At 44.6% G+C, this 23,421-nt stretch overlaps 2 protein-coding genes across 7 annotated transcripts in view; one reads left to right on the top strand and one right to left on the bottom strand.

The window, feature by feature from the left end:
* Positions 1 to 23,421, bottom strand: part of LOC121393056 — a 1,743,327-nt gene that overhangs the window by 1,631,545 nt on the left and 88,361 nt on the right. For 2 of the 6 annotated variants that reach the window (XR_005966023.1, XR_005966024.1), the window contains exons 3-4: positions 13,450 to 13,526; positions 9,081 to 9,198 (exon numbers count right to left, since the gene is read on the bottom strand). The exons of 1 other annotated variant lie outside the window; for it this stretch is intronic. The gene's annotated coding sequence lies outside the window, so the exon portion shown is untranslated. Of the gene's footprint in view, positions 1 to 6,632; positions 6,705 to 9,080; positions 9,259 to 13,449; positions 13,527 to 23,421 lie in introns of those variants that run through there. 3 more of the 6 variants (XR_005966022.1, XR_005966021.1, XR_005966025.1) reach the window with 3 other exon arrangements.
* On the top strand, positions 15,321 to 18,783 carry LOC121400992 (cilia- and flagella-associated protein 251-like). Its single transcript, XM_041585368.1, has 10 exons — positions 15,321 to 15,740; positions 16,200 to 16,242; positions 16,603 to 16,672; positions 16,772 to 16,811; positions 16,938 to 17,025; positions 17,121 to 17,174; positions 17,272 to 17,331; positions 17,479 to 17,552; positions 17,642 to 18,044; positions 18,602 to 18,783. Exons 2-10 carry the CDS (start codon positions 16,210 to 16,212, stop codon positions 18,650 to 18,652), a joined length of 873 nt encoding a protein of 290 aa, XP_041441302.1. The 5' UTR covers positions 15,321 to 15,740; positions 16,200 to 16,209; the 3' UTR covers positions 18,653 to 18,783.

Below are 23,421 nucleotides of genomic sequence, written 5' to 3'. Positions count from 1 at the left end.
ACCAGAACTTCATTCTCCTTAGTTCATAGGGAAATACTCATATCTAGGACTGGGTACCAGTACTGCTCACCAAGGTTTACAATCGAGCAATAGGATGCCCACCTTCAAGATATGACTACATTTCTTCACTTCAAAAACCCATTTTTTATAACTTAACTGTCTATTATCTCTCTCAACTCTCTGAGAGAATCTATCTTTTCCATCCTGAAAAATTATTGTTTCCGTTTTACAGACTTACTTATTTACTTACAGGTCATTATGTGTGCTTGGCTGTGTGCGCTTATTAGAGCCACTACAGCTCCTGGGCCTCTTAGCAATGCTTTGCGAACGGAATTAAATAATGCGCCGCGCCGTCATCACGTGCGCTAAGCGCGCTCGTTTTCGGCCAATAGAAGAAACGACACTCATTGCCCGCCTTAAAGAAAAGGGAATGCGTCTCCCGCAGCTCGCACTTAGTGCGAGCCTGAAAGGCGCACATTCTCAGCCCTTGCCCTCTGTATGCAGATGTAGTCGGCCATAATGGAAAACACTGTGCCTTGTAGACTGTTATTACATAAGTGCTACAAGGGATTGCTTGTCTCTAGCACTTGTACTGGAGGCTACGCACACACCCTGGCCTTTAAGTTAGCTATGAATACCGCCTCTTCTAAAAAGTAGGAATCTACTTAGCTACCCGCTTGCTGCCAAGAATGCCAGCAAGGAGGAGAACTGGCGTTCTGCATCCCTGCCTTCGCCAACAGTAGGAGACTACTGCAGCTACTCCCTCTGCGCAATCACGCGAGAGCTGATGCAGACAGCCCGGTGTCAGCATACATACTGAATGAAGGTACCACTTGCTGCAAATAGCCAGCAAGCGCAGCTACCGCGAGATCGTGGGAGCCAGCTCTGCCATGACCCATAACTTGTCCTTGATAAAAACGGAGAAAAAAAAAATGGTGTATATATAATATATCTCTGTCCTTCACCTCCAAGGCAGACAAAAAACGGCGGAATAGAGTGAGCCTATTATAATCCTAGGAGGCTAAGAGACCAATCTTCTGTCCTGCCTCCAGAGGTGAACCTGACATAACCCATACGTCTGCCACTGACAGGAGGACGACTAGAGAAAAAAGTGCGGATCTGGCGCCACAAGTGCCGGGCCTCCCACCGGTTTTTCTCAGCTTCCGCTGGCCCAGTCCAACACTGCCTTTGCACTACAACCTAGGTTGCCACCTGTAAAAAAACCTTCACCGCCAGGTGGAGGGCGGCTTAAAAGTGTGGTTGTGACGCTAAAGGCGGCGCGTTATGCTAAGGGCAGATTTGCTATTGGCTGGCGGGTCGTGACCAACAAAGGCGAACCAATGCCGCATTTGCAGAAGCCCAGGAAAAAAGCGTCCGTTTGAGCAGGCAGCCACGGGCCATTTTTACTTGCCGAGTAAATTTGTAATACTGCCCCAGCCTTGCACCGGTAAGCCGGTAAAATACCGCGCCAGTCTGGTGGCCAAACACTAACTACAAACATAGGCCAAGCCTAAGTTAAGATACTTACAACGATTAGCACCATGAGACAATTGTCCTTCATTGTTTAGCTTTATTGTTTTTTTTTGTTTTTTTTATTATATTATTACTTTTTTCTGATTCTTCCAGTTTCCAAAAAGAGGTCACTGACCCATTATAAAAACAAAAATGCATCCTCTTCTACAATCACTTTTCTCTATAGTCACGATACCAAAGGGAACAGTGGGTTTTGCCCAAAATATATGAAGCTTTTGAGGTTCAAGTTGAAGCGCACCGTCCACACCCCCGTGATGTGGTAAAAGTAACTTGAGGAAGGGAGCGTGCTTGGAAACTATATGTTAACGACGTGGATTATGAGCTCTACACTTGGTCTAAAAAATCCCTGAATTTTATCCTGTGAAAACACCACTTAACACGAATCCAGAGGCAGCAGCCGACGAGCAATACCCCCAAGATCTCTAACCGCAAAAACCGAGGCGTGAAAACAAGCCTCCGAGGCAGGATCCAACTGAAAAATAGCAAAACGGAACCTCAGCTTTGAGCAAAATGGTCCAGAGATCTTTCTCCTGCTACACAAGCGAATCCAAATCCAAGACGCACCGAAGCTCAGCAACCAACACTGCGCCAATTTGCTTGGCCAGAGTTTAGAGCCTTCAAAAAATCCAGCAACAGCCTGCTCTGCTCAAAAACAAAATAAAAATTAACTTTCTATCATAAAGCAAAAAACTTGCAGAAGGCATGCAACGAGAAACCCTGGAGCAAAGGGTTAGGCTCCATCGAAGACTATGTCACTCACAGCCGGAGCAATCCCACATCTAAACCAAGCTAGTTAGCAGCTTGAACTCCAATTGCCATCTGGAGAACAGGCTCGCGGAACAACTAAGATTCATCGCTTCCCAGAAAGGGCAGAGGGAAGCTCCCCTGAAAAATGTTATTGGAAGCCTGGCTAATGAGCAGTTTGGAGAAAAACAGGCTTCTCCGCAGCTTTCACTATAGAGCGCCCAAACAGGATTCTTTATGCATGATTGCCACCAATCCAGGAGCACCTCCTCGCCCCTTAGATTGCCCGCTTAACAAACGCCAGGAGACGGGACGTGCGTACTATTTCACAGGTGAGAAAGAAAGACACCCTTACTTTCAACCGCAAGATCTCAGTATTGAAAGATTTCTCGCGGGAAAGTCCGCTCCAAAAAAGTTCATGGATGGGAAACAAACCTCCGAGACCTTAAACCTGCCATACACATGCTGTATCCGCCAGATTGCGAGTTATCATGGAGCGACAGACACGATTCTTCACCACACCACTCAAGCTCAGCAACGGGGCTGACACACAGAAATCCGGCCTGCACACCTTAAGGCCGCTAAGAGCAGCAGCATTTCTCGCTGCCAAGGAAACAGCCGCCCAACACCAAAATTGAATGTACAGTGAGTAAGGCCTGTTGAATGTTTTGTTCGTATAACTGATATCATTGGCCCGTTACAAAGAACGCCCCAGATGAGCGAGAGGCCCACTACATCTTTGTTCTGAGAGCAAAAGTCGTTATGTTTCATTTTGTACAAAGGCCAACAGGGAACTTGATTGGACACTGAGGACATTACATACCACATATTTAAGAGTTGTCTCTTCAAGCTATACTCACATACTAGCTTTAAAACCCCATGGAACCGAGTATCGTCACTTGCTAACTTTAAATCTTTTACACTTGTTATTCACCATCCCAAGGTATATGGTTTTCAGTTTACGATCCTAAGGGGCCCAGCAAGAGAACTCCTCAGTTTAGCTGCTGCTAGTAGCGAGAAATTCTGCCCAAAAAGATGGGACATGGGCGAAGGGGCTGAAGGATGTACGGAATACTTAACGGTTTAGAGTGAGAGTTTATATACGCATACAATTTTAATGTTCAGGTACGAGCATGGAAAAATTGGAATTGGTTCTACCCTGCCACAAATGCTATTGAATGTATAAAATTGTCTATAAAGTGTATTAGCTGCAATCAGGGGCCTTAATAATCCCATTAAGCGCAGATTAACACTGGACTACCTCAAAAAAATCAAATGCCCAGGTAATTTCTACTGCAGAAACCCATTGTGGCACAGCGCCTGAGCCCCTGGCGTGGATGTCTACCAAGCCCATACTCCACACACTCTCTGAAGTAGCATATACTAATACATAAAAATGTACCCTTTAGCATTGAATCCATCATAAACAGACAAAAAGGCAGATACAATCTTATACATGCTTCCTCCAATTCTCAGAAGCGCTGGTTGTTGCCTCTATAGTACCCCCCCCTTACACAGATGCAGTGTCCTGGCTGCAACATCCCAATTTATAGCACAGTTCCCCCATCTTGCCGTAGTAGCTATAGAGACTATAATCCCTTATAGACCCGCATGAGTAGCGCGTAAGATAGACAGTCTCGACCCCCGCCCACCAACAATCTATTACAGAGCGGCTGGCACTAGTGAAGCATGAGAGACATTACCACCTGGAGGAAGGCAATACTCATTCTTCTCCACCTCACATATGGTAACCTGCCGAGCTAGATTCATTGCTTTCTTGAACCCAAAAGCGATCACATTGCGAAGATATTAAATACCTGCCGAGAGGTATTAAATTGAGGCTAGAGCCCGCAGCAAAAGCAGACCCAGATGTTTCTTAATCCTCTCTCGTTGCCACCTACTTAAAAATCATGATAAGTAGAATAAACCATTACAGACCTTTTAGGGGCCATTGAGGATTTCAGGCGACCACCATCAATGCGGTGGGAAGCACTGAAAGGCATCTCCGCTTGATTACTTCATGGTAGAAATCAATCCTACAAGCGGTCAATACGCCATAGCAACAACAGCTAGAACAGAAGTAATTAGGATAGAAACACAAGTCGCAAAACTCCCACAAATCAAGGATTAGGAAACTTGAATTCAGTGCAAAGGCGGTTGCAGACTATATGACTGAAAAGACAAAGCAACGTACCTTTTCCTCCAAAGTAAATATTCTCAGCATGGAGAAAAGCACGGAAATGCTAGCCCATTTGTCCAGACAACTCAACACCCCCAAAGGGAATCGCAAATGGAATCCAACCTTCAGATTCCGTTGGAAAATACAAAATAACTCAAAGGCTTTCTACTCCAAGGCTTTTACTCCTCCACCCTAGCCCCCGCAAGATATGCCAGGGTAGAAGCATTCCTTAACTCAGGCAGGCTTCCCCAAACTAATTCCTGAGTATCGAGAGCACCTGGAGTCAAGTATATTCCTAATTGAGGTGCAAGAGGGCCATTGATTCTTCCCTAATGGGAAAGCTGCAGGTGCTGATGCATTGCCCATAGAGCCCTGTATAAGTTCGGAGTACATTAATCCCAAAAACCTGTCCCCTATCAAGCACTCCTCATGTGCCTGTCAAAGCTAACAGCGACCTAACCCAACCCCATTTTAGGGAATGTTCAAGTGGTCTTATCCCAAAGTTACCCATCTAATAAGAATCAAATGTTCACCCGTCACCCGCTATGGGAATGCCAACCTGGCGGATGGTGGAGCTAAAGCCCCCAAGGTTGTTAGACAAATGTGCGTACGCACATTAGATGATGATGGTGACATGACAACCCCTTGCATTCTCCGAACTTGAGCTGGAGGCATCCCCTCATCCCATTTGTTATTCTAATATTGAGGTCGGTTAAAGCTAACAAAGTGCAGTACCAAAGAGAAGCCCCGGAAATACTGGCACCCATCATTGCACTAATAAATACAGAAAAGACCCAGGGCATAATTTCAAGGGTTGCTACAATACTTTGATCTTAAGTACCGACACAAGAAAAAGCCTTAAAATGCAGAGAGCAATGGAAAAGGAATCTTGAGTCCCTTACTGATACGCAGTGTCGCTGCGCTTAAAGCCCCGTCTCAAGTGTCCTTCATTCCTAGGCCACCAGAATATTAACAGCTGTTACCTCCACATAGACCTACTTACACGAGTGAGCAGACAATGTTCCCAACTCTCACCACAAATGTCTTAGAGCCCAAACAAGCAGTGGGGATCGATACATACCCCTTTGGAGTTGCCCCAAGCTTTCAGCATAACTGGAGAAACACTGGGGATCCTAAGAATACGGGAGGATAAACCTAAAAATGACCCTAAAACTATGCGTATTAAAAATACATCAATACTATTGTGGACTCTCAAGGGGCTCTAATCCTAATAAACTCTATTAAGTGCATTAAAATCTACCATTAACTGGAAAGCGGAGCCCCGCCAGTAGTAGCACATTGGATAAGTGAGGGTCTTAATCCGCCAACACAGAGTTCATGTTAGCCAAATATAAAGGGCTGTCTGGATAAAGTTCCATAATATGGGACCCCTGGCTAAGAAATACCCCCCGAGAGTACTGGAGCTGTTGATTATTTGTAAATAAACTCTGTCAGGTAAAGTTATAGTGTGACCGGACATAAGTAGATATTAGCTAGAACTTGATCATTATTGTCTCCGTAAGGAATATTTTTGTCAAGCTCATACGTATATCCTACGAATGTGATGTATATAAATTTGCTTCATGTTCAATAAAAACTTACCTGAACAAAATAAAAGTAACTCAAAGGTGAACAACCCCTTTAAGTTAACCTTTTAGTATGATATTTTGGTTTCCATTTTTTATTATTCGTGGTTTTGAGTTATATAGCTTTTTATTCAGCAGCCTCTCCAGTTTGCAGTTTCCAATATCTGGTTGCTAGGGTTCAAATTACCCTAGCAACAATGAATTGACGTGAATAAGAGACTGGCAATATGAAAGGCAGAGGCCTAAATAGAAAGATGAGCAATAAAAAGTAGGAATAACAATAATTTGTAGCCTTACTGAGCATTGGTTTTAGATGGAGTCAATGACCCCCATTTGAAATCTGGAAAAAGTCAGAAGAAGGCAAATATTAAAAAAAAAACGATGAAAAATAAATAACGAAGACCAAAAGTTGCTTAGAATCGCCCATTCTATAAAATACTAAAAGTTAACTCAAAGGTGAACCACAACTTTAGTATGGTGGCCCAACCTGGGGAAGAGTCCTCGTGGAAACAATTTTTAATACCAAGACCTGTAACCCGCACCCACATTTTTACCTACCTGACCCGCAACTGCCTGATCTGCAAACTGATCACGAAAAGCTGACCACCATAAAGCAGGAAGTGCCGTTGCTGGAAACCAGAAGTGATGTCATCATTAGTGGGCTAGGCAGAAAAAAAAACATTTTTAAAAACTTTTAAAGGAATAAAACTGATAAGATCCACAACTTGACCTGCAAACACTCAGACCCCCAACCTGCATCTGAAAGTCCTTCCTACATCCTACAGGTTCGCTGTTTTTTGGGGGGTACCCAACACCCTGCAGGGCTCTACCCTGGGGGTACTCAGACTCTTAGGACTGCCCTGCCTGGGAGCACAGGGAAAATGGCACCAATCAGCTCTCCAACACTTGGATGCTCCATTGGTGTAAAAGGCAGATAAATTATAGTCCCTCGTGCCAGTGTGTTACAGTTGACAAACAAACCCATTTATTGTGGAGGAGAAAATGTGTCCTTTGCTGATAGAAGTGAATCCTCGTCAGTCTGCTCTATGGACTCCCATTCAATAATCACACGGCAATAACGTGGAAATAATTATTCTGCCCGAGAGATTCTAATGAGCTTTTAGTCTTCTATCCGTGCAAACGTTGCTCAGAGACGCGTTGTGGTTCCGATGGTGGTGTGTGTGGCAAGGTTGTGTTGGGTTTCTTTATCTGAGGTTCCCAGACTGTAGGGCTTGACACCCTTGGGGGCAGTGACAGATGAAACCTGAAGGGTAAGCTAGGTGAGCATTTGGGCGAGAAAGCATATTTGTTCTCCTAAGAGCCCCGAATGCCAAGTTTGAACGCCCAGTTACGGATTAAGCATGTTGGTGCGTTTTTTACGTAAATATCACTGAAAGATCATCTTGAAGGCAAGTAGTTAACCTTTTGGTGGTGCTATCATCCTAACATTACCCTGAAAGACAATCATGAAAGCCAGTTAGTGTAAGATTTAGGTAGCGTACTGACCTAGTTACCCTGAAAAGCCACCTTGAAAAGGCCATTTCAGTGAGATTTGGGTGAATTATCTGATGTCCTTAGATATTCTACGTTACAGTATAGGGGGAAAATTCACAACGGCAAGCGAAAATCGCCAGAGACGCTTCATCGCCTTCACCACCCACTTCCCAGGCGCAACTTCACACAGACAGACAAAATATTCACAAGTTGCGATAGTTTCGTTGCCCACCGCCAAACACTTGCGAAGTTTCGCTGTTACTACGGCAGGCATAGCGAAGTTGCACTAGCGTTAGATAATTTGCATATGGCGGGAAGTTAAATTTCAATGGACGTATATGTTGCAGCAAATACATTACACTACAGAAGCCCAGGGAAACCTTAAGAAATAAAATAAAGTTGTTATATTGCCCTACACATGAGCCCACAGTATAGTTTATGTGCCATATGTAAGGCCCGGACTGACTATCTGTTGGTTCTGGCAAATGCCAGAGGGGCTGCTGTAAGTTGCCATAGACAGTGACTATTTAGTGGCTGATGGGGGCTGCTTGGGCCTCTGTGTACTTGGAATGCCAGGGCCTATTGTGAATCTCAGTCCGGACCTGGTAAGGAAATATAGGGGGAAAGGAGGGTACCAAAAAAAAAATGTACAATCTCTTTTAGCCTATCACCTTGTAAAAAGGAAAAGACGCCAATGTTTTTTGGGACTTATAAAACTTTTCAACTTTTTTTGGACCAAGTCCTATCTACTCTATTGCACTTCGCCTGGTCTGAGGTGGCGAAGGCAAGTCTGGTGATAGAGTTAACGTTCAGTAAAAACATAAACTCAGTGAATTCGCGTAGTAACGCTCATTCGCCTGAGCGAAAACACACCTGCCGTTAGAGTGCGAAGTTGCGCTAGAGTCCATCGCCTAATTATGCCGGTGCCCATTAGTAAATTGGCGAAGTGCCAAAATGACGTCACGCTGGTGAATTTTCTCCAGCATTAGCCACTTTGCCCTTTAGTAAATTTGCCCCTATGGCTTAATAGCTGATGATTTCTTATATCGTAGATACCTCTGAAAGACCATCATGAAGGCCAATTAGGGGAAAATGTGGGTCAAGTGTCTATTTGATGTCCTAGATACCCTTGAAGCATCATCTTGAAGGCCATCGGGGCCAGTTAGGGTGAGATTTGGGAAGAATGCCCTGGATACAAAACTCTATGATGGTTTTTTAGGGTGGAATTTGGGGTCTAATGTTTGAAACCATGGCTGATAGACATTGATATTTTCTACATCTGGAACTTTGTTATGAACTAAAGGGGGGGGGGCTGAACAAAAGCTGGACCTCCTACTACAGGATCTATCTTTTTATCTCCCTCTCTCTCTATCTGTCTGTATCCACCATTCACCAGTCTACTTCTATCTATGCATCTCATATGATCCCTCTCTCTCAATGTATCTGTCTCAATCTCTCCATATACAATTCATTGATTTCCTTTACGTTTTATAAATAGAATACATTTGAACAAAGAATAATAAGATAACGAAGATAATTCTAACCCATCTCTTGCTTGAACGTTCTGTACACCCAAAGCCTGGCCAGCGGCACCCAAGGTCATTGCTGTGAAGGTGCAATTGTCACGGGGGCCTATCGGCTCTCAGCGGGGGAAGTCCGGTCCTAGGAGGAAACTTCTGGTTAAAGTCCAAGATCGCGGTACAGAAGGGATCAAGAATAAACCTAGTCAAGATACAGGCAATAGTTCAAAAGGCTGGTGGCAATAATCAAAATAGAAAAATCCAATAATCAGCAATCACAGGAAAATAGAAACAGCCAGGAATGAAGTAGCCAAATCCTACAATCGGGCATTGAACCCGTGACCTTGGTGTCCTTTTATTTTATATTTTGGCACCAGACACATCATCACACATCTGCACACCGGCGTCCAGGGATGGACTGGGGGGCCTTGGGCCCACCGGGACCTCTGGCCCCCCTACTGTGAGGTGCCGATCGGGCCACACGCATGAATGAGCACACAGCGAACATGCGCGAACAGCGGGCGCATACTTTTTTTCTTTCGAATTCCTATATCAGAAGAGGGGTCTGGCCCGGCGGGGGCCCATGAGGGTCAGTGGCCCACCGGGTTTTTTCCCGGTTTCCCGCCGGGCCAGTATGACACTGCCGGCGTCACTAGGCTGTTGTCCACGTGGTGGCTATGGGTGCCGTCATCTTGGAAGCGGCGCTGTAGAGGAACGGTGAGCCCTGACAGCAATGCCCTCTCAGTGGGAGGCCATAAGTACCCACTTCTCTCTCTCTCGGCAGCCCTATCTCTAACCCCCTTTTGTTCTCGCCTGATTGCTTTCCATTAAGGGCGACAAATTTTTATTTGTGGGATTCCTCTTCATGCTCAAACCTTACTCTCCCCTCATACAATACTCTTCCATCATACAATACTCTCCCCTCATACAGTACTCTCCGTTCATTCAGTACTCTCCCCTCATCTGTACTCTTCCATCATATATTACTCTCCCCTCAACGCGTCGGGCAGGGTTGACAGGTCTAATTATAAACCACCAGAAACCCTGGCGTTGGCATTTGAATTCTCGCACGCACGGTAAACACACAATATCCTTACTTTAATACACAGTACTCTCCCCTCGTACTGCACTCTCCCCTCATCTGTACTCTCCCCTCATACAATACTCTCCCCTCATACAGTACTCTTTCCTCATAAAGTACTCTCCCCTCGTAATGCACTCTCCCCTCATACAGTACTTTCCCCTTATACAGTACTCTTCCATCATACATTACTCTTCCCTCAATGCAGGGTTGCCAGGTCTAATTTTAAACTACCAGCCTGGCAACCCTGACGTTGACATTTGAATTCTCGCATACATGGTAAACACACAATATCCTACACTTTATTATAAAGAATAGGTGGGATACATAAACTACTTGAGCGCCTAGTCTACAACCGACTAACCTCATTCCTCTCTGACAATAACCTGCTGGACCCCCTACAATCTGGTTTTAAGCCACAACACGCCACTGAAACTGCACTGACTCGACTAACTAATGACCTTTTAACCGCTAAAGCCAACAATCATTTCTCACTACTAATACTACTTGATCTCTCAGCTGCATCTGACACTGTAGATCACCCTCTCCTCCTCCAGTCCCTCCATTCACTTGGCCTTCGTGACACAGCCCTGTCCTGGTTCTCTTCTTACTTTACTAATCGTTACTTCAGTGTCTCCTACAACGGAGTATCATCCTCTCCCCTACCTCTTTCTGTTGGGGATCCTCAAGGATCTGTCCAGGGACCATTACTATTCTCCCTCTATACTTCTTCCCTCGGCAAATTAATCAACTCGAACGGTTTCCACTACCACCTCTATGCTGATGATACTCAGATCTATCTCTCATCTCCTGATCTCAACCCAGAACTCCTAACTCGCGTCTCCTCCTGCCTATCTCTACCTGGATGTCACAATGCTGCCTTAAATTAAACCTCTCTAAAACTGAAATGGTTCTCTTTCCTCCAACTAACACCAGTAACATCCCAAAGGATCCATCATAGCTAACAATGCCACTATCACTCTGTCTCCCCAGGCCTTGGGGTTATCCTAGATTCTGCCCTGTCATTCACTCCTCATATCCAGTCACTTGTTAAATCATGTCCAGACATAAAAAAATATCCAAAATACGATCATTCATCACCCAAGATGCTGCCAAAATCCTTGTTCACTCTCTCTTCATATCACGTCTAGACTACGGCAACTCTTTTAATTGGCCTTCACCTCCAGAGACTGTCACCTCTCCAGTCCATAATGAACACTGCTGCGAGGCTCATACAGCTCAGCAACCGCTCCTCCTCTGCCTCGCCATTCTGTCAATCCCTGCACTGGCATCCGCTACCTTTCAGAATCAAATTCAAATTAATGACCCTGACTTCAAAGCACTTCATAACTCTGCCCCACCCTACATCTCTGAACTCATCTCTATATACTCACCCAACCGCTTACTACTCTCCTCTACTGACCTGCTCCTCAACTCTTCTCTCATTACCTCCTCACATTCAAGACTTTGCAAGGGCTGCACCCCTCCTCTGGAACTCTCTCCCACGGTCTGTCCGACTTTCTCCCAACTTTTCTGCTTTGAAGAAATCTCTTAAAACGCACTTCTTTCGAGAAGCCTCCCCTCACTCTGCTTAACTACCAAATGCAACACCACATACAGTACCACATTTCTCACCCACTTAATTCGATCTAGCCCACTCCCACACCTTGTGTATTACTCCCTTCCCTTTAGAGTGTATGCTCTTATGCATAGGGCCTTCCTCACCTTTTGTACCTGTATTGATTGTGATTTATGGAACTCCATATTTTCTATGTATATAATTCATGTGATTTAGTTGTATAATCACATTTACTTTACAGTGCTACACAATATGTTGGCGCTATATAAATACATGTTAATAATAATAAAATAATAATAATACAGCAGAAACATGGGAGTTAGTCAGGAATGGGACAACCCCGTTACCTGAAGCCCCAATGCTCCTTCTGATGATGTCAGTTGAAAATCGATAGTGATGTCAGAGTGTTGGAAATACAGGTTACAGACTAACGTTTCGGCCCAACGAGGCCTTTCTCAAAGTGCTAACATAGTATTAAAACGAGCCTTATATCTATGTACTGGCGGGAAAAACAGCAGTCACAACTATGACGTGAGAACTAAGCGACTTCCTATTAAATACATCACATTAAGTACATAAATAGTGTAAACCATGTCATTAAGATGTATGCATCAGTGTGTTATCACCTTACACACTTCAGCATACTCACATACTTGATTATCAATAAAAGGGTTAAAAACAAACCATTAAGTAACACTATGTAGTTGATTGTTAACCGAAGTGAACATAATGTGTTACAAATGTTACTAATGTGACTTCCTTTGAATATGATATTATCAGCCTCCCTGTCCATTCCCTATATACACCCCAATAATGATGCTTCTCTCAGCAGCTATTAAGCTCCATCACTGCACTCTCAAGTTATATACCTTATGGCATCTAATTATCTACATCCCATGCTGTTGCTGAACTACACATCCCATGCTGTTGTTAAACGACACATTTAATATATAAGCTAAAGTTGGTATTTAAACTTACTGTGAGGCTGGTTTACACTATTTATGTACTTAATGTGATGTATTCAATAGGCAGTTGCTTAGTTCTCACGTCATAGTTGTGACTGCTGTTTTTCCAGCCAGTACATAGATATAAGGCTCGTTTTAATACTATGTTAGCACTTTGAGAAAGGCCTTGTTGGGCCGAAACGTTAGTCTGTAACCTGCATTAAAGCTATCTATAATCGTTTACTCCCTGAGAGTGTGGTTCTTTTTTAGAAGATATATATATATATATATATATGAAATTAAGCACCTAATCTGTTATATAAGAGCGACTATATCGCAAAGTAGAAAACCTCTAATGAAAAGAAACACGATTGCTTTACAACAGGAAATTTTGTAACAATTTGTAACTTATGAACTTGCAACTTGTGAACTTTATGATACATTTAACTAATATGAAGTAGTGTAGTGATGTGCGGGTCGGGTTTTTCTCCGCGCCCGCCTGAGCCTGACTTCTGACTTCCCTTTATAGACCCAACCCGCTGATGATGTCACAAAAGGGCGGGGTGAGCAGGCGCAGGGGATATAAAGCCAGAAGCCGGCAGTTGAAGTTGAGGATCGGGGTCGGTGGGGTGCGGGGTCGACCTGAACCGGGTCCAGCAGGTATTGGGCCGGCACGCATATCACTACTATGAAGTCTAGATTTTTTTTAACCATTTTTTCAATGTATTGATAATTGCCATGTTAATTGATAGAATAGAAAATAGAATAGAAAATACCGCTCTGACTCACCGCTAGCCTTCTTTGCAATACAGGCGGCCCATGGATCTGTCTCTGGGCGCTGGATTCTCTTGGCGTCCCACGCCTCACTGAATAGGAAGAAGAAAAGACAACGTTTCTGCTCACTGGAGTGCTTTAAAATAAAAAAATCTTTATTGTTCCATAATAACGGACATGCTAATGATTAAGGCCGTCTGTGCCCGAAACGCGTCAAGCTAGATGTGCTGTGTGCCCATTACTATGGATCAATAAAGATTTTGGATTTTAAAGCACTCTGGTGTGCGGAAACTTTGCCTATGTTAATTGATATGACAAGTTCCTTGGGAGGGGTTTTCTCTTGGGTATAAGACACATGGTGGTATAATGGATACTGAGGTCTCTGAGAAGTACGTTGTTGCGAAATGCGTTAGACCTTGGATGCTGATTTTTAACAAAAGAAATAATAAAGATGGATATTTTTTTTAAACCGATGCTGAATTGAACGATCCTTAACCTACGGTTAACACTCTTTTTTATCCAACACTTGGTGAAATTGTTTCCCTTAGCGACAGACTTGGGGCAGCAGCCCCCGAGTCAGACCACGAATCGGCTAAGCCAATCCATATATTTTACCTGTAAATGAGTGTCGGGATGGCCTGTGTGCGGGGGATTAACTTGAAATCATAAGTGTAGGGCTCGGCCCAAGAGCACCAGGGCCACGTGGATTGAACGGTGAGCGACTATAGAACCCAAAGGCCTAATTATAGTTGGATTGGTGGGAGTTTAATAGACAAAGAGGATATAGCCGCTACGGGTGCTGGATAAATGCATATATAATTTGTGTGCTATGAACAACAGCAGCAGCACTGATTAGAACCCTGGCTGATGAATGAATGGATCCAACAGACTCAATAGGCCACACATACAAAGCAATGCTCAGTGTACTTAATAGGCTGTGTATGTACTGCACATCTAATTAGAAATAAATGCCATATAAACCTCACTCATCAAAAGGGGACACTTCCCCTTTAAGAGCAGGGAACAGAGGTGACTTCACTCAGGCGTTGTGACAGTTGGTTCAGTCCGTTGGTTGGCCCTGTGGTGAGAGGTAAGTGGACTTTCCCTCTGGGAGATTTATTGCCAAAAAACTTTATTTTAGTGCAAAAAGAGGCAGGAATTTGGGCAATGTTTTTCCCCCAGACTAGTGGGTGTCGCACTTCTCACTGATTTTAGTGAATTTAGAGAATTTTCCCCTAAAATGTGCTTGGGAGGAGCCTTTAATCTTAGTGCTGGTTGGGAGACACAGACCAGGATTTGGCAGTTATACAGGACTGTCAGCAAATATTCACATTTATTAATGAAGGGAACATTTGGGGACCCCTGTACCTCACCATAAGCTGCTTAATTTGTGTTCCCAGTACTGACAGGCTCCTTAGAGATTTACCCCTCTGCCCCCTGGTATCTGCCCCCAGCCCTGCTCTTATGTACCAACATTGTAGCTAAATACATGTTCCCTTTATCCAAGTCTGGAACTAGGGGTGGGAAGCAGAGGCACGTGCCATGGGGACAGTAGGGGGTGATAGTAAATGAGCGGGAGGGACATACAGCAGGTCCCATAGAAGAGAGGTGACTTTACCCATAGGGATTTGACAGTTGGTTTTGTCCGTTGGTTGGCTCTGTGTTAACTGTATATTCTCTCCAAGACTTTTTTTGCCAAATATCCCTTAAATTAGTGAAAAATTAGATAGTTGGTGCCCCCCAGTCTGTAACTAGGGGTGGAAAGCAGTGGCACGTGCCATGGGGACAGTAGGGGGTGATAGTAAATGAGTGGGAGGGACAGCAGGTTCCACAGAAGAGAGGTGACTTTACCCATAGGGATTTGACAGTTGGTTTAGTCCGTTGGTTGGCTCTGGGTTAAGTGTATATTCCCTCTGGGGTTATTTGACAAATAACTTTTACTACAATAAAAAAAACAAAAGGGACCAGGACCTGACAAAGCTCAAGTTTAGGGGACAATAGATCTCTGCCTTCCTCTGTATTATATAGGAAATATTAAGCGCTAAATTCATTAACTTGCCTTTTTATTCTCTTTTCTATACAGATTGCTACAGAGCTTTTCCTGCTTTTTTGGACTGTGATTTTGCTGTTACACCTGCCTGATAACACCTGGGTTTATTTTTGGCTTCTCCGTTGTTCAGTCACATCCATCTTCACCTGAACAGTGTAAGAGAGAGCCAGGGGTTCCTTAGGGAGACCCCCTTGGGGTGCCCCGGCCTTGGGCCGCCCCCTATTTTTTTTTAACATCAGAGAATCTTCTTGAAGAGGTAAATCTTGCAAATTCAACTGATTCAGCACATGATTTCTTCTTCAGCAAATCTGCCCTAAATTCACTTGAGGGGGGTCCCACGTGGCTTTGTGCATATGAGCCCATACGGTTACTGTATATGGGATTTATAAGAAGCCAATCCATCGCTATCAGCAGCATTAATAACACAAATAGGGGAATATACAGAAGGAAATAATTGCCTTTAAGTTTACTTTTAGTATGTTATAGGATGGCTAAGTCTTAGCAACTTTTCAATTGGTCTTCATTAAAGTTGTTTTATAGCTGCTGAATAAAAAGCTAAATAACTCAGAAATTACACAAATTATAAAAAATGAAACCCAAGTACAAATTGTCTCAGAATATCACTCTCTACATCATACTAAACGTTTATTTAAAGGTGAACAAACCCTGTAACCGTGACTTCATTTTGCCTGATTGTGTCCATTTGTCCCTTTAGGTTGTCGACGATGGAGGAGTTTACGATCAAGACATCTCTCCTGGTAATGCCTCAGTGTAAAATAAATCCTCTCTCATCTGAACTGCTGTTTCCCTTTCACTCTTCTATATAAGCTCTCCTTAAGCAGCTGTCTGTCTGTCTGTCTGCACTGCTTCCTTTTATACATACAGGTGGGAGCTGCCATACCATTTGCCTCTGTGCGGGTAGAACTGACATCCAGGAAAAACAACCACTATATTTATTTCCTTTTTTCAGAATAAAATCACCTTATTCCTGGAATGTTTGCCCCATAGAAACCCCAAACCCTTTTCTGTCTCTATTCTCCTCAGATTCAGACTGACTGTGAGCAGCATTTAGAGCCATTTAGTATTCTGTCCCTAATGCTCTTTCCTTTCACTTACAGCCGCTGTACGTCGTCCTGGAGGACTTCAGGGAGGAAGACACAGACTTTAAGGCCCTTGCCTCTTATTACGGTAAAATCCTATTTTATTTATCAGTTCCTACGTTTTATTACATGTGAATTCCTTTCCCCCTTTAGCTCAGTATTTAACATAAATGTGTTTTTCCCGCAGAACATCACTACCGGGTCCACTACGGCAAGAACGTCGTCCTGTAAGTAAAACATAAATGCTCTTATTACATGTTGGGAATCATTTGCTATTGCCCCAGGGGTAAGTGCAAGGGCAATAAGGCTGGAAAATGTTTTTATTAACGCTCAGTGATATTTTTCTTTTTCAGAGAGGACTTTCTTCTTCTCTATTACATCGACCCGAGGACGACGCACAGAGACAACATTTACGAGTACTGGGTGATGATCGATTATCTGGTATGTAATGCACAACAGATGTCTAGATAAATAGAGAATAAATGATATTAGATTGCCAGCTCTTGTGTAACACTACTACTTTCTTTATGTTACAGGAAGTGCTCGAGAGGGAGTGTGTCGCCCTCTACAGTGAGGAGTTGCTGCCTCCTGTAAGTGTCACTATTATTATTATTATAGGAGAGGTTATTATTCACTGTGTGTCTCTATAATAATTCTATTATTAACATTGACTCTCTCCTTCCACAGGAAGCATCATCGGAACACTGGAGATGGGGGCAGCATTTCGAGTATCTGCGGCTGCAGAATGTAAGTTCCCCCATCACATGGGAATCCCACCCCCTCACTGCCCTCAGCGTATAAAGGTACTATTAGCAGCACATATACAGACATAATCATAACTGTCTCCTTTCTTTCCCCTTTGCTCCTATCCTTGTGCCTCCCCTGCACCCGCAGACTATCCAATGGCACCTTCACCAGCTTGCCATGACGCTCTGGGAGAGGGAGCAGAAGCTGCAGGAGGCTGCTGGGTATGTATTTTGCACTAAATACTTTCAATTACGTTTACTGCCACTTTACAATAATGACAATAATGACATTTATTTCCCTTCAAATCTAGTGAGGAACAAAAGGCAAGTCCTGCAGCTGAGGGAGAGGAGGAAGGAGCTCCTGCAGTGGAGGAGGAGAAGGAAGAGGGAGCTCCTGGAGTACAACAAGCTCCTGCAGCAGAGGAGGAAGAGCAGAGAGAAGAGGGAGCTCCTGGAGAACAAGCTCCTGCTGCGGAGGAGAGAGAGGACAGAGCAACTGGAGAAGAACAAGCTCCTACGGAGGAGGAGGAGAGAGAAGAGGGAGACCCTTGGGAACAACAGGCTCCTGCACCGGAGGAGGAGAAAGAAGAGGAAGCAGCTAAAGAACAAGCTCCTGAGGTGGAAGTGACCATCGAAGATCCACCGGTGGTAGAAAGGCCGACCCTCCGAAAACGGGTCAAGAAGGCCATAATGAAGAGGCTCCGCAGGGTTTGGGTAATGTATCAATTTACTGACAATTAACCTTCTTCTAGAGATACCTCATGTTGTCCAATGCAGCTCCACTTTACTTCCTGCTCTTCTGAGCATTTTCAATCAGAACAATAGAAAGGAAGTCATACACCCTGTCTGTTGAGCCCGCAGGCTGATCACTTTGAGGGCGCACCCCATAGACCAATGTTTGGCTGCCTTTAGGGTGTAAAGGTGGCCATATCGTTTGGCCACATCGTCAAACAAGTGGATCTTTCCCCGATATGCCATTAACAAACATGGCTATATCGGGGGCAATCTGATTGTTCGGGCGTATGGCCGAACAATCCGATTACAATGTGCCGTGGGCTCCGCCGGACGAAAGATGTCGGCACACGCCACACACGTTCGGAAAATCGTACGAATCCTGAGATTCATAAGAGGCCCTGGCATTCCATGTGTAGAGAGACCCAAACAGTCCCCACAGGCCCAACAAATAGTGCGCTCTTAAAGCAACACTGAGCCTTTTATATCATAAAGAAACAAGTGTTTGTCTTAACATTTTCTAAATCTTTTCTTTTCAGCATTCCACCCAAAGACTCACCTGCTGCCGCCGACCCTCCACCACGGCCTAAATCCTTTCCTTCCAACCTACCTATCCCGAGAGCGTATGTCTGTGTGTGTCTGTCTGTTATGTACAGGAGGGAGAGTGGGGGTTGTGTACAGGAGGGAGAGTAGGGGGTTATGTACAGGAGGGAGAGTAGGGGGTTATTTACAGGAGGGAGAGTAGGGGGTTGTGTACAGGAGGGAGAGTGGGGGTTATGTACAGGAGAGAGATTAGGGGTTCTGTGAAGGATGGAGATTAGGGGGTTCTGTGAAGGATGGAGAGTAGGGGGTTATGTACAGAAGGGAGATTAGGAGGTTGTGTACAGGAGGGAGAGTGGGGGTTATGTACAGGAGGGAGAGTAGGGGGTTGTGTACAGGAGGGAGAGTGGGGTTGTGTACAGGAGGGAGAGTGGGGGTTGTGTACAGGAGGGATAGTAGGGGATTATGTACAGGAGGGAGAGTGGGGGGTTATGTACAGGAGGGAGATTAGGGGTTGTGTATAGTAGGGAGAGTGGGGGTTATTTACAGGAGGGAGAGTAGGGGGCTGTGTATAGGAGGGAGAGTAGGGGGTTGTATACAGGAGGGAGAGTGGGGGTTATTTACAGGAGGGAGAATGGGGGTTGTGTATTGGAGGGAGAGTGGGGGTTGTGTACAGGAGGGAAGGAAGGGGGTTGTGTATAGGAGGGAGAGTAGGGGGTTGTGTACAGGAGGGAGAGTAGGGGGTTGTGCACAGGAGGGAGAGTAGGGGGTTGTGTATAGGAGGGAGAGTAGGGGGTTATAAACAGAAGGGAGAGTAGGGGGTTGTGTGTAGGGGGTTATGTACAGGAGGGAGAGAAGGGGGTTGTGTACAGGAGGGAGAGTGGGGGATTATGTACAGGAGGGAGAGAAGGGGGTTGTGTATAGGCGGGAGAGAAGGGGGTTGTGTATAGGAGGGAGAGTAGGGGTTGTGTATAGGAGGGAGAGTAGGGGGTTGTGTATAGGAGGGAGAGTAGGGGGTTGTGTACAGGAGGGAGAGTAGGGGGTTGTGTACAGGAGGGAGAGTAGGGGGTTATGTACAGGAGGGAGAGTAGGGGGTTGTGTATAGGAGAAGGTTGAGGGGGGGTGTATAGGTGAGGGGTGAATAGGAGGTGGGGGTGTATAGGTAGGGGGTCTAGCCATGATCCAGGGTGTAGAACCGACTGCCGTTTCTAGGAGTCAGGAAGGAATTTTTACCTTCAGTGCAGATTGGCCCCCATAGCACTCTAGGGTTTTTCTCCTTCCTCTGGATCATCCACTGTTAGGGAGGCCCAAACATAAATTGCCTATTAATTGTAATAAATCCTGTGCTCACCGCCAGGTTTCTCCATAAATATGTCTCTGTGTTTTTCTTTAATCCCTATGGTGAATATTGAGGGAGGGGCTCCTGTGCCTCGTTCTACTAAAGATGACTGAGCGGTTGTGTGAGGGTAAAACTGGGTGGTGGTGCTGATACAGGGGTTTAGTTGAAGAAGGGAATGGGTTAATATCTCTGCAGGGTTAATTGATTAATATGTACATGACGGGGCTGAAAGACATAGGGACACATACTGATCTCTAATGATTGGAGGGAACTAGAATATTGCTTTACTCCATAGGCCACAATGTAACAGCATTTCCATTCAAGTCCAAGGCCCCTTTCTTAACACTGGAATTCCATCCACTTCCCACCAGCCTATTGTCACTATACCAGACATTTAGTATATGAAGGAGCTTGATATTGGCCAATGAGCTAAGCTGGACAGAGAATGTCCTAGGTTTTTTTTGGGTAACCCCACGTTCTCCTCAGTGACGAGCTGGGACGCTTTTCACGCAAGAGTGCCATGGCGAGGATGGAGAGTCTTTGTAAGCATAACGCACGAGGATGTATGGGATAAATAGACGTTATATCTGCGTGTGTGTCACAGGAAGTCTAAACATGTATGTGTGGCGCATGAACTGAGTGTTAAGATGACCGCGCTAAGAGTTGAGTAGGATAAACATTGGGTGGCCGGTGTGTGTGTGCTAAGAGTTTTGAACAAAAATCGGTGTCTGAGCGGTGACTCAATTGTAGCACGCTAAAAATATTGGCTAACGCTCCTGGGTGGCCCTAAAGTTATAAAAAACATTGGAGGCCTGGGGCCGCATAAGATTAAAACATTGGTGGGCCCTGGTGCCGCTAAAGAAGTAAAAACATTTGGGTGGCCCTGGTGGGGCTCTAAGAGTTAAAAAACCTTGGTTGATCTGGCCCTAAGAGTTTTAAAACATTGGTTGGTCCTGGGGGCCCTAGAATTAAAAACATTGGTGTGTCCTGGGGCCCCTAAGAGTTAAAAACATTGGTGGCCTGGGGCCCTTAAGAGTTTTGTAAAGTGGAACTGAGATAACTCATCAGTAAGTTCATGCGAATCAACTGGTTATTCATTGTCTATTAAAGGGTTGTTCAGCTTTAAATTAACTGTTAGTATGGCAGAGAGGGATATTCTAAGACAAATTTGCAATTGGGTTTTTCATATTTTATTTATTATATGGTTTTTGGTTATTTAGGCTTTTTAGTCACCAGCCTCCAGTTTGAAAATTAGTCAGAACAGTTGTAGCTGACGGACTGCTAGGGTCCAAAATTACCCTAGCAACCATGCATTAATAGAAAAACCGGAATATGAATAGGAGTGGCCTGAATAGAGTTATGAGAAAGACGACAATAACAATAAATGTGTAGCCTTACAGAGCATTGGTTTTAGATGGGTCAGTGGCCCCCCATTTGAAAGCTGGAAAGAGTCTGAAAAATAAAACAAATATATTGAAAAAAAAAAATATGAAGGCCAATGAAAGGTTGCTTTGAATCGCCATTCTATTAAAATACTAAACGTTAACTTAAAGGTGAACCACCTGTTTAATATAGTGGCCCCACCCTGGGTAGAGTCCTGCCGCGGAAAACAATTTTTGAAACCCGGACCTGTAACCCACACCCACATTTTTACCTACCTTGACCCGCACCCTGCCTGATCTGCAAACTGATCCGGCCAAACACCACTGACCACCATAACAGCAGGAAGTGCCGTTGTAGGAAACGGGAAGTGACATCATCCATAGTGGGCTAGGCAGAAAAAAAACTTTTTAAAAAAACTTTTTAAAGGAATAAAACTTGCCTAAGATCCACGGTACGCCTCGCAGACGCCGGGCTATCCCCACGACGCTGCAGATGCTGAAAAGGTGCCCTTCCATCAACCAGGTTCGTGCGTCGCTCAGTGGTGGGGGTTCCCCAACACCCTGCAGGGCTCTAACCCTGGGGTACTCAGACTCTTAGGACTGCCCCTGCCTGGGAGCACAGGGAAGAATGGCAAACCAACAGTCTCCAACACTTGGGATGCTCCATTGGGTAACAGATTAGGAAACGGTTATATTTTTTGTTTTTACCAAATTTGAAATATTCTGTCTTTAAAAAGATCAGGGCAGATAGAACTAATCGCTTTAAAAAGTTCCCTCGCCTCCTGTATCCCAACAAAAGGGGCGCTCGTAAAGCCCTAATGGAGGATGCGGCTGTGATTGAGTGGCCATTGCACCCCTGGCCAGGGTCGGACTGGGGGAAGAAGGTGCGGAACTGTTTTTGCCCTTTCGTCAGGCCAGCACTGCAGGAAAAAGTGCGGATCTGAGGCCCACAATGGAAAGTAAAAGATTTCTAAAAGTGTAAAAAAAACTGGCAAAAGAAAGAGGAAAGAAGACAAGAGTGAAAAAGGGAAAGAAGAAAATATTTAGTGGAGTATAAAAACAAATTGGCCAACAGGAGCAGTTTCAGCAGGAACAGCGAGGCTTTAGCACAAGTCGATAGATGAAGGGAAGAAAATAAAGGGGCAGGTAACAAGCGGAGAGGCTTCTGTGTTTTGTCATTTAAAGGTGGGACTTGTTCTCCGTGGCTTTGTGCAATCCTTCCTGAGCGGTTCCCAGACTGTAGGGCTTGACACCCTTGGGGGCAGTGACAGATGAAAGCCTGAGGGGTAGCTAGGGTGAGATTTGGGGAGAAAGCATATTTGTTCTGCAAGGTACCCCTGAATGCCAAGTTTGAAGGCCAGTTAGGATAAGATGTTGGGTGTCTTTTTTCCTAGATATCACTGAAAGATCATAACGAAGGCCAAGTAGGTTAAACCTTTTGGTGGGTGTCTATTTTCTGTCCTACATACCCTGAAAGACAATCATGAAAGCCAGTTAGGGTAAGATTTGGGTTAAGTGCCTGGTTTCCTAGATATCCCTGAAAGACCACAGGGAAGGTCAAGTAGGTTAAGACTTCTCGTGGATGTCTATTTATGTCCTACATACCCCTGAAATACCATCGTAAAGGGCACTTAGGGTAGGACTTCTAAAAAAATGTCTAATTTCTATCCTGAAAGACAATCATGAAAGCAAGTTAGAGTAAGATCTGGGTTAAGTGTCTGTTTTCCTAGATATCCCTGAAAAACCATATAGAAGGCCAAGTAGAGTAAAACTTCTGGTGTACGTCTATTTTCTGTCCTACATATCCCTGAAAGACCATCTTGAAGGCCAGATAGGGTAAGATTTAGGGTAAGCATTACCCCTGAAAAGCCAACTTGAAAGGCCATTTCAATGAGATTTGGGGTGAAGTTATCTGATGTACCTGATATACGTACTATGGCTTAATAGCTGATGATTTCTTATATCAGTTTAACAGTGGGATAATAGTCTCTGGGAAGGGACTGTGGTTATAGGATAACAGGTATAATACCTGCTATCCCACAGTCACACTCCCTTCCCAGAGACTATTATCCACTGTTACTATAGGCACCACCGCTCT

Source organism: Xenopus laevis, chromosome 3L, assembly GCF_017654675.1.
Source record: "Xenopus laevis strain J_2021 chromosome 3L, Xenopus_laevis_v10.1, whole genome shotgun sequence".
In the NCBI taxonomy this organism is placed as follows: Eukaryota; Metazoa; Chordata; class Amphibia; order Anura; family Pipidae; genus Xenopus; species Xenopus laevis.
This window is presented reverse-complemented; position numbering and strand designations above follow the sequence as displayed.